Below are 10,869 nucleotides of genomic sequence, written 5' to 3'. Positions count from 1 at the left end.
TGGATGATGAGCAAATTTTAAAGAACTTTGTCATATTTTTGGTAAACTCAAACTCTATTTTCCTACTGAGCTCATGAGTCAACTGTTAAAGCGAAAACGGTTCATCATGTGAGGGGAATAGCTCCGAAAGTGTTGGACTTCTGGGAAACGTGGCTGTGATATGTTGTGTAGGTGAGTGGGTGGGGGTTAAAGGGGAGTTTGGTGTGCATGTGGACAGTGTTGGCAGACGGTGTTGAGCTGCAGACTGTGGACTCTTTGTAAACACAGTCGGTTAGTCATTAACACAGTAGAATCAGAGCGAACCGTCTGCGTCCGTGACTTCGTTTCTTCACGCGTAAGTAAAAAATTCTTATTTCTCATCTCAGGAATCCACTTCATCCATCATGATATGGCCATTTAGGACGTGATGTCAACCATGTTCCTGGCCGTGCTGCATCAGTCATTGACGGGGTGGGGGTTCAAATTCAAGTGGGTTCAAATGGGGATCGTCTGTGGTGTTGTGTGTGTTTAGAGGCTTCTGTGGTGTCAGCTGAAAAAGATCAATACTGCTGCAGCTGCTGAGAGATCATTCCAAATCTGAACAGATTCATGAGACGTGGTTGTTTTTGTGTTTTGTCTTCAGCACTGCCACAGTTCATCATTTCGGCCTGCTTTAACTTGGTAAGTTATAGCTCAAACTATATTTCAATATGGATTTCAGTATAAATACTGGCATTACAGGGTGAATATAAACACACTGACCTGATTTGCTTGTTTTTGATTGGCTGCAGGTTTGACTGAGGTCATGCCACGCCTCCTCCTCTACCTGTCCGTCATCAGTTCTCTGTGGTCAGCATCCGTTCTCTGTCGAACGGGTGAGTCATGAGTAGATTAGCTAGACAGTCATGGAGCTCAAATCAAACGACATATTTTAGGGGCGGGTCTTTTGACAAACGACAACACTTCTTAGTCATTAGAGCAGAAATATTTGTTACTCCTCCACCTGTGCATTATTGCTGGCCTAGCTCCATCTCTGTCTTCCTTTATGCACTGTATCACTGTGTGCTCACACAGCGGAGCAGGCTGGGCACCACTTTTTAACAGCTTTTCTCTCTCAGTATATCAAGAAAATGTATTCCACAAAAAACTGATATAATGTTTATGATTGGAGTGTAGTTTGTATTGAAAAGAGTTCATAATTCTTGGAACATGACTACTGGAGCTGGGCAGTGCATCTCTAGTTGTAAGTTGTGCAGTGGGTCTGCACTGAGGGAAAGTTGTCCTGAAGTTCCATCCATCCATTTTCTTCTGCTTATCCGGGGTCGGGTTACAGTGGCAGCAGGCTAAGCAAGTCAACCCAGACATCCCTCTCCCCAGCAACATTTCCCAGCTCCTCCTGGGGGATTCAGAGGCATTCCCAGGCCAGATGAGATATATAATCCCTCCAGTGAGTTCTGGGTCTACCCCAGTGTCTCCTTCCAGTTTGAAGAGCCCGGAAGACCTCCACAGGGAGGCAACCAGGAGGCATCCTAATCAGATGCCCAAACCACCTCAAATGGCTTCTTCCAACGTGAAGAAGTAGCAGCTCTACTTCAAGATCCTTCCAGATGTCCAAGCTCTACACCCTATCTCTGGGTCAATGTGAGGGTTGGAACGAAGATTGACCAGTAAATTTAGAGTCTTGCCTTCCGGCTCAGCCTACTCTTCACCACAACAGTATGGTACAACGTCTGCAATACCGCAGATGCTGCAATGATCTGCCTGTCAATCTCATGGTCTCTTCTAACCTCACTTGTCAACAGGGCCCCAAGGTACTTGAACTCCTCCACTTGGGGCAAAGGCACTCTCCCCACCCAGAGGGAGCAACCCATCATTTTCTGGCAGAAAACCATGGTGTCGGACTTGGAGGTGCTGACCCTCATCCCGACCGCTTTGGACTCTGCCACAAACCATCTCAGTGCCTGCTGGAGGTCCCCGGCTGAAGAGGCCAACAGAGCAACATCATCTCCAAAAAGCAGAAACGGAATTTTGAGATCACCCAACCGAAAACCCTCCTGTCCCTTGCTGCACCTCGAGATCCTGTCCATGAAAATCAAGAACTGAATCAGAGATGGATGTTATTACAAGAAAAAAAGACTAAATCTGAAAAATTTAGGGTAGGATGTAGTAATGCTGCTATGTATTACAAGATGCCTTTGACCCCCTTATTTTCCAACCCAAAGTGGGTCCAAGGGAAGGGCCAGAAATTCTGGCTCAACCCAGCTTTTGGCTTTGGGGAACCTCGGTCAGGTCAAACAGAAAATCTAACCTCCAAGGTTCAGTACTAGTAGTCTAAATTTTAAGAAATTAAGATATTTTGCAGCTATAATATGAAAGCCAAAAACTGATATTGTTCATTTTTTCCACCATTTTTGAGTGTCACCCCCATCCCTGGCTTTGTAATAATTTATTTTTAGACCTACTGTGGCCATTATATGCTGTTGCACAATCAGATATAATAGCAAATAAAATGACCTAACTGAACAGAAGATTTAAAAGGTCTTACAATAACATTAACTACATAGATTAATGCTAAAATCATCTTCATGTTTTGTGTTTGCTCAGTGTTCTCTGACCCTCCGAAGGCTCACATGCTGCTCCGTTCTCGCCGGGCGAACTCTTTCTTCGAGGAGCTGAAGCCGGGGTCTCTGGAGCGAGAATGTGTGGAGGAAGTCTGTGATTTTGAAGAAGCCTGGGAGATTTTCCTATCCAGAGAGGCCACAGTGAGAACAAGTCCTTTTTCTGTGTTTGTGTTTCAGCTTTAGAGTCGTGGCTCTCAACTGGTCTAACCTCAGAACCCATGGCCTCTAACCTCGAAAAGGTCCAATCAACACGGACTGCGCAGGACCAAACTCTGTTCGGACCAATTAGCATCATTTGAAAAGGACGAGGCGGTAGCTATGGGTGGGGTTTAGTTGTACTGAAAGCTGTTTGCAATGGCTGCCTCTAGTGTGGCGGTTAGCACGGATACAGCTCTAGCATAGCGTCAGTTTTACCAGGACTGGACCACATTTCTGCATGAAATAAATTAAAACAACACACTAAAAGCTTTTCATTAAGGGAAAGGTGTTTTTGCTCTTCACCCGGTCTGCTTCAGCATGGCTTTGTGATCACTACGGTTGGAGTTTGCAGGAGTAACCAATGGCTGCTGCCGTAGTAACTATTAGCTCGGATGTAGCAGCAGGAAAGCGGCAGTTTAATCAAAACTGGGCCACATTTCTTTTTAAACAAGAGTATAGAGCCACACTAAAAGCCTGTCTCGGAAGAGTAGACATTTTTGCACTTCTCTCTACTGGCCTTTGCATCAATTTTATTCACAGTGAAGCTGCACTATTAACAATCTACAGCAGCGGTAACTGTTCAGCTCAAGAGAAGCACATATGTAAAACATCATTTTGTCTTGTTGCTCTGATTGGTTCATCATGAATGTGACAAACAGCTTTCCAAGATGAATGTACAGCAATTCAAAGTGCTTTACAGAGTTAAAATCAATAATTATAACATTAAGGAAATATATCTCTACAATGGATATTTGAACCACTTGATCTGTTTATCTGGTGACATTGCCTCCTCCTTACTGAAGACCTGTGATTGAGGTCAACAGGATTTAAGAAGCAGACTGAACTAAAACAGCAGCTGTGAGTGTTTAATTAAACAAAATCCTCTGAGACTGAACCACTAAGAATTGCACCAAAAGGATCCGCTTTAATCACAAGCCAGCATGTGACCACTTGTTTGTGTAGGAACAGAACAGTTTTGTGCTCGGGTTGGGGGATTTTCAAACATTTCTTCATTTACATGCATGCAAATCTGACAGATACACACAGATGATGTCTGCTTCGCCGAGTAGTTTACACTGATTCAGCCTTTGCACATGCACTGTGACTTGCACACCAACATTTCTCTCACTTGCACAGATTTAGTGGATGCAAAAGTTGCACAATTTTTTGTGGATCTGGCTCTAAGTGTGAGTAAAGAAGGACTGGTTTCTGAAAGGCTGAGTATCATAGAAATGTTTTTTTGTTTAGAGATTGTCATGATGAGGTAGTTTTACCTCAGAGAACTCAAAAGTTACTTTTCTACTGTTGTCTTGTCTGATTTTTTTGCTTCTGTCAGACATGTTTGTTTGAGGAGCACTATTTATACTGAGAGCAATTCAAAGTGCTTCACAGAGTTTAAGACAGAGCATTTAGTAGGAAATTTAAAGTCAGCAAAAACACATTAAAACTCAAAATCCCTTATGAGTGCAAGCAATGTAAACATTGTATCTCTCTGAAAACCCAATAAAAAACACAATAAAACTTAAATATATAAAAATATAAAATGAAGAAAATAACCTTAAAGAAATGTTAAACCAGATACATTAAAGTAGCATCTTTACTGATTTTATTGTTGTCTTTTCAGCTGGAGTTTTGGACCGTGTACTCAGGTATGTAACTGATATGCACAGATATGAACTGATATGAGAATCTTGAGTTTCCTCGCGATAACCTCATGTTATTTCAGATGGGAACCAGTGTAGTAACAACATGTGTGTTCATGGCGACTGTGTGGATTTGTACCAAGGATACGCCTGCAACTGTAGACCCGGGTATGAGGGAAAATACTGCAGAGAACGTGAGTCAGACGGAAGAAACATCATACATGATTAGAGGTTTTCCTCTCACATTCAGAGCAACCAGGAATAAACAGTTTATTCAGTCCTCCAGATAAGGACTTAAGGTAGACTGGAGTCTGAGTCTTGGACTCAAGAACTACAACACTGGAATCACTTTTCTTGTTATTTTCATGATGGACCACAAGGATAAACAAAGTTTCCATTATATGACAAAATTTCTTGTATTTTTTCTTTCCAAAATCAACAGAAATGACCTAAAATGGGCTTTTTTTTTTAATCTGTGAAAACTACCCATTAAAAGTAAATTCAGATTTCTTTAAATATTACCCAACTGTTTCTGATTTGTCATATAAAGCCTCAGCATTCCATTAACAATAACCAAAAATTCCAGATGAATGCCTGAAATTTTTGAAGCAAATGCCCTAAAATTTCAAAGCATATTCACCCTAAAATTTCTGAAAACATTCCAAAGAATTTGCAAAAACACCACCTCAAAAATCAATAAAAAATGAAAATCCCTGAAATGGCCATAAAATATCCAACATCTAAAAGGAACCCGCCCACCATTCCAAATCTCATTCCTAAAAAAATAACAAGAAATTTCCCAAATTTTCTTGAAAATTCCTCAAAATCTCAAAGCAAATTGCTCCAAAAAATTCCAGTTACATCCCCAAAAATTACACATGAATTTCCATGAAATGCTTGAAAATTTCCAAACAAATTTCCAAAAATATCCAGGTAGATTTCCCAAATTTCCACATAAATGCCATAAAACATTCAAAGCATATTTCCCCCAAAATTTTCAGTGAAACTTCAACATATAGAACCATGTCCCCGACATGTCAAGGAAAATACTTGAAAATTTCTAAGTAAATTTCCCAAAATCTCCAAACTAATTCCCTTAAGTGTCCACAAGAATTCCTGAAATATAGAGTGAATTCTCCCACCATTTCAAGCAAATTACTTCAGCGTCAACTCTGAGGAAGGGAAGCCAAACTGTAATGTCCTTGTATGTACAGTGCTTAACAAATTTATTAGACCACCCTAACCCTAACCAAAGTAAGGTTTATGCCACAGCTGCCCTAAATTAACAGCATTGGTAATTACCAAAATCATTTTTTATGTTTCTGCAATGGTTAATACACCAATATGTAGAAGCTCTTTAACCCAAATGATATTTTTAATGATAAAATATAACTATTATGAATTTTGAAATTTACTGATTTACACAAAAAAAAAGAAAAAATAGTAAAGCACATTATTATTTCTTGATTAAAATGTCAAATTATAGTTAATTACTCTTATTCCTGAACAGAAAATGAGTTTTAGTGGTTGAATGTTATGATTGATTAATTTCTGACTTCTCAGAGAAGCCCAGTGACTCGGCTCAAATTTGGGTGAATTCAGTTTGAAATTCCTCATTCCTGTTCAAAATAGTAAAACGTGGAGAGTTTACTGAAAATGAAAGAGTCCGCATTAAAGCACTTCATGATGCTGGATGGTCTCTCAGACAAATATGGCAGGTGGTCTAGTAAATTTGTTAAGCACTGTACATGCAGAGTCTTAGGAGGTTAAAAATGAGCTGTTGTTGAAATCTCTGTGCTCTGTTGTGGTTCAGCTGTAACAGCTACTAACTGCACCGAGGATAACGGCGGCTGTGACCACGATTGTTCTGAAAGCAGTGACGGGCTGTCGAGGAGCTGCAGCTGTGTGAGCGGATACACGCTGCATGATAACTCCAGGAAGTGTGTGCCCGATGGTGAGAAATTACAGAATAGAAAGATTATAGAAAAGCTGTGATGTCAAAAGACGTAAATTCAAACCTAAGTACGTACAGTACCACCTATCTTTTGCTCCCTGTCTCTATCTCTGCAGGTCAGAGATCCTGTGGTCAGCTGTTGATTGGTCGGTCATCATACACCAAACCAATGGATGGCTTGCTTCCCTGGATGGTGGCGGGGGAAGTGGGGAAGAAGGGGGAGAATCCATGGCAGGTAACTCAACAGTGTATAGAGCAAATAAATTTACCTAAACTCAACTGACTCATGTTACAGCAACAGCCATCTATTCAAAAGCCTTCTTATAGTAAGAAAAAATAAAAAGAAGATATTAATTCAGACTTTTACCATCTTTTTTTGCTACTTTTATTGACTTTTCAATCTGTAGCAAGTTCTTGTTTGCCCACGATTGAGCCAATTATGCAGCTTTCAATAGAGCAGGTTCCTTATTCAAACAGGAAGTTAAGTTCTTGTGGTTAAGACAGTGCAAATAACAAAGTAAAAGCATAATAAAGAGCAGGTTGTTGAGAAAATATCTTCCTTAACTGATTTGGTTGCACAGGGATAGCATCTAAAGTTAAACTCCTGAGAAGTTTAAATACCGTCATTTTAACCAGGGATTATTGGATGCCAGTGAGTCATTTTGTACATGCAGTCCTGTATATATTCTAATGTTAAACAGTTTTAACTAGTGCTATTTTTTTGACAGTTTTAGCATGTATTCATGCTCTGACAGTAGTGGTTTGCAAGTGGAGCATCTGAGATCTACAGCCAGATTTTCTTGGATTTTCGTTTGCAGGTTTTGATACGGAATGCTAACCGGCGTTTGCACTGTGGAGGCGTCCTGATCGATGAGAGTTGGGTTCTGACCGCCGCTCACTGCCTTGAGAGCAGCCTGATATTCACAGTACGGCTGGGTGAGTGTCCGCTCTGCAAACTGTGAAAGTGATGGGGTGGTGCCTCCAAAAAAAACACGTAATCATAAGTCATTTGTTACTTTTTTCGGGAAAAGCTTTGATTTACTCAATTATACTCCACTGAAAGTTGATAATAGTTTATATCACTGTGAATGTGTGATAATGTCTCTATCGTCCGAGCCAGTACTGACCGACAAACGGCTGAGATACAGGAAACAGTAAAGTTGGTGACTAGAACTTTGCTGATGTTCATTTCTGTGCTACGTCTCCTTAGGTGAATACGACCGTCTCAGAGATGAAGGCACTGAGGTTACTCTGAGGGTCCTCCGCTCTTTCAGACATCCAAAGTACGACAGCAGGACACAGGACAACGACATTGCACTGATGCGCCTTGAGACCCCTGCCCCCTTCTCCCGGTACATCCTCCCCGTTTGTCTGCCAGGACGCGCCATGGCAGAGCGAGTGCTGCATCTCAACAGCACTATCACCGTGGTGTCGGGATGGGGCAAAGAAGAGCTGAACAGCAGCAGGTTCACCTCTGCACTCAACATCATCAAAATCCCTCTGGTGGACCATGATGTCTGCATCCAACACATGACCAACAACATCACAAACAACATGCTCTGTGCTGGGAGGCTGGGAGATAGGCAGGATGCCTGTGAGGGCGACAGCGGTGGTCCCATGGTCACTCTGTACCGGGACACGTGGTTCCTGGTCGGCCTGGTGTCCTGGGGTGAGGGCTGTGGCCAGAGAGACAAGCTGGGTATCTACACCAAAGTGTCCAACTATAACGACTGGATCCAACAAGTGAAAGACGACTGGGACAGAGGTCATTACGCCTGACAACCTTTGAGTTTCTGAACCACCTCAATCTGCGAAAGTGGACTCACATTCTCATCCTCACTACATTGAAAATCTAACACTTTATAAATAAACTCATCCTGCTCTAATTGACCTTTGGTTTCCTTGTTTGTCCTCCAGTGTTGTCAGCTCAGCAATGTTCAGTTAACAAGGACAACAGCAGATAGAAAACTAAGCCAGCAAAGATGAGTTCATCAATGTAAAGATTTTAAAAACTGCAGTTCTTTAAGTCACCACCAAGGGGTGATAAAAGAGAGAGCTTTCTGGGGCCTAGCTGTTTTGAGCCCTCCTCAATCTCTTTACTCTGTCTGATCTGATTGACTTTACATCGTGTTAAAGCAAAAATCAAACTGTAGACCGACAGTGCTGCAAGCAGTTGTTTCATATTCTCTCTCTGCTTTGAGCGTGGCGCGGCCAAACTGGTGATAGAAAAGCAAATCAGCACAGCTTGGTTTGGCTTGGCGCCGCCAAAACTCGCAGTGGAAAACCCCAAAGGGAGGTCAACAAAATTACAGTCCACTATAAAGTTAGCCGTGATAAAGATATCTTATCTTTAATCGGAATAATACCAATCTTATGAAAGCCAAGACACATGAATTTGATTTATCAATGCTGTGGTCAAACATAGCCTTGTAGAATGTAAACCCCTTTTTTCTAAACAAAATAAGCTTGTTACTGGTTAAGTTAACAATGTGGATGGGCACAGTGAACTAAATGATTTGGGAAGTGGCAAAAACAGCCAAAAAAAGGCAAACTGTGTTCAAGCTGGCAAGAAGAAGCAGTGAAAAGTGGCAGAAATTGTTTATAGGCAACTAAAACAGGCATAAAGTGGAAAAGAGTGGCAATAAAGCGTGCAAAAATCAGCAAAAAATGATTAAAAGGGGTTGAAAAACACCACAAACAGATTAAAAGTTGTAGGAAACAGTCAAAAAGGGTTAGAAATGGCAAAAAGTAGTACCAAAAATGTTTGTGAAGTGGCAAAACAGTGGATAATGGGGTAAGAAGTGACTAAACTGGGTGTAAAGTGTCAAAAGATTGGCAATTAGATGGCCAATTACAGCAAAAGTGAGTTAAAAGTTGTGGAAAAACATCAAACATTTGTTGAATGTGGTAAAAAGGGAAAAGTAAAACCATAATGAATTAAAAATGGCAAAAAACATGAAAAAAACAGGCAAAATGGCAAAAAGAATCAACATTTTGTGGAAAGTAACAAACAGTAAAAAATAGGCAAAAAAAAGGAAGAAAGGGGAAAATGTGCCTTAAAGAAGTGGCAAAAACGGTTTGAAAATGGCAATACAATGAAAAAATGTGTGAAAAGTGACAACAAATGAGTGTGAAGTTGCGAAAAAACTGACATTGTAGTGGCAGAAAACAGGGGAAGTGGATAAACGGCTGAAAAACATCAAACATTGGTTGAGGGTGGCATCAAAGGGCAAAGAATAGTCAAAATGGGTCAGAAATGGCAAAAAGAAGTAGCAAAATTTGGCAGAAAGTGGCAAAACTGTAGAAAAATGGGCATAAAAGGGAAATAAGTGTCTTAAAGAAGTGGTAACAATGGGTGGAAAATGGCAAAACATTAGAAAAATGTGCAAAAAGTGACAAAAAAATGTGGTGTAAATTGGCAAAGGACATGCATTAGAGTGCAAAAAACAACAAAAATTGGTCAAAAGTGGCTAGGAGGGGTGGAAAGCAGTCTAAGTTGGTTAAAGATGGCTTTAAGGATTAAAAACATTTCAAATGAACAAGAAAGGGGCAAAAAGAAGTAGGAAAATTGTTGAAACGTTGCAAAAATCATCACTTCCAACTTCAGAACCCTATAAAAGTTTGAGACATTTTTCAGGTCCAAAATGATAAAACTGTTAGCCAGGACTTTAGCACCAATTTCACACATCAAACACACGTGATGTCATCAATAATTTAAAGTGGGGAGGGTCCTTTCTCTGGGGTTTTTAGGTTCCTAGACAATTCTGTGGGCAGTCCTGGTACAAGCTGCCTCCAAAAGTGAGTAAATCCCCATAGAGCCCCGTGTTAAATGTTCAACATTGCAGTTAGTTGTTAATTTAGTCATTGAACTTCACCTCTGGGCTGCATCTGTGCTGCTGGAATCTTCCAGAAATATTTTCATGTAAATATTAGACAAATATTAGCTTTTATCTTACCAACATGCAGACTATGAAGTTTTAAAATGGCTGAAGGCCACTTAGACAAACACAGCTGGAGATTAAAGCCCACTGAGCAACAACTACCCTGTGATTAGGTGTATAGAAAGCACTATTAAGAGCTTAATTCCATATAAAAGTGGGCTGAGCCTAAAGAACTTTTGTATCTGACATTACACAGTCTGTTTAAGACTGAAAAAGGAGAACATCACTCACTGGATTCCACTACTAATAAACACTGCCTGTCAACAAACTCCCTGCAATAATCTGTGTAGTGCACATTTTACACATGGAAAGTTTAGAAAGCTTGCAATGTTGGTATAAGACATTTGTTAATCATTCTATGAAGCTTAAAATGAAGCATTTTCAATAGTATTGTCTCATGGGCCCTAAATGGAGTAATGCAAGGGAACATCACTATTATAGTTTAATTTGTGACCCTGTTTACTAGTTATGAAAACAAAGAAATCATCAATTAACAAATTTGATTTCAACTAATTGAGGAACATCAGAAAAGC

The 10,869-nt window shown here is 40.4% G+C and overlaps 1 protein-coding gene across 1 annotated transcript; it reads left to right on the top strand.

Moving 5' to 3' along the window:
* Window positions 1–215: 215 nt before the first annotated feature.
* On the top strand, window positions 216–8,285 carry proca (protein C (inactivator of coagulation factors Va and VIIIa), a). Its single transcript, XM_041802614.1, has 10 exons — window positions 216–334; window positions 623–660; window positions 771–854; window positions 2,584–2,741; window positions 4,423–4,447; window positions 4,525–4,635; window positions 6,255–6,395; window positions 6,512–6,630; window positions 7,214–7,331; window positions 7,606–8,285. Exons 3-10 carry the CDS (start codon window positions 785–787, stop codon window positions 8,172–8,174), a joined length of 1,311 nt encoding a protein of 436 aa, XP_041658548.1. The 5' UTR covers window positions 216–334; window positions 623–660; window positions 771–784; the 3' UTR covers window positions 8,175–8,285.
* Window positions 8,286–10,869: the final 2,584 nt, after the last annotated feature.

Source organism: Cheilinus undulatus, linkage group 13 (genome assembly GCF_018320785.1).
Source record: "Cheilinus undulatus linkage group 13, ASM1832078v1, whole genome shotgun sequence".
Lineage (NCBI taxonomy): Eukaryota > Metazoa > Chordata > Actinopteri > Labriformes > Labridae > Cheilinus > Cheilinus undulatus.
The sequence above is the reverse complement of the archived record's forward strand: the minus strand, read 5'-3'. Positions and strand labels throughout refer to the sequence as shown.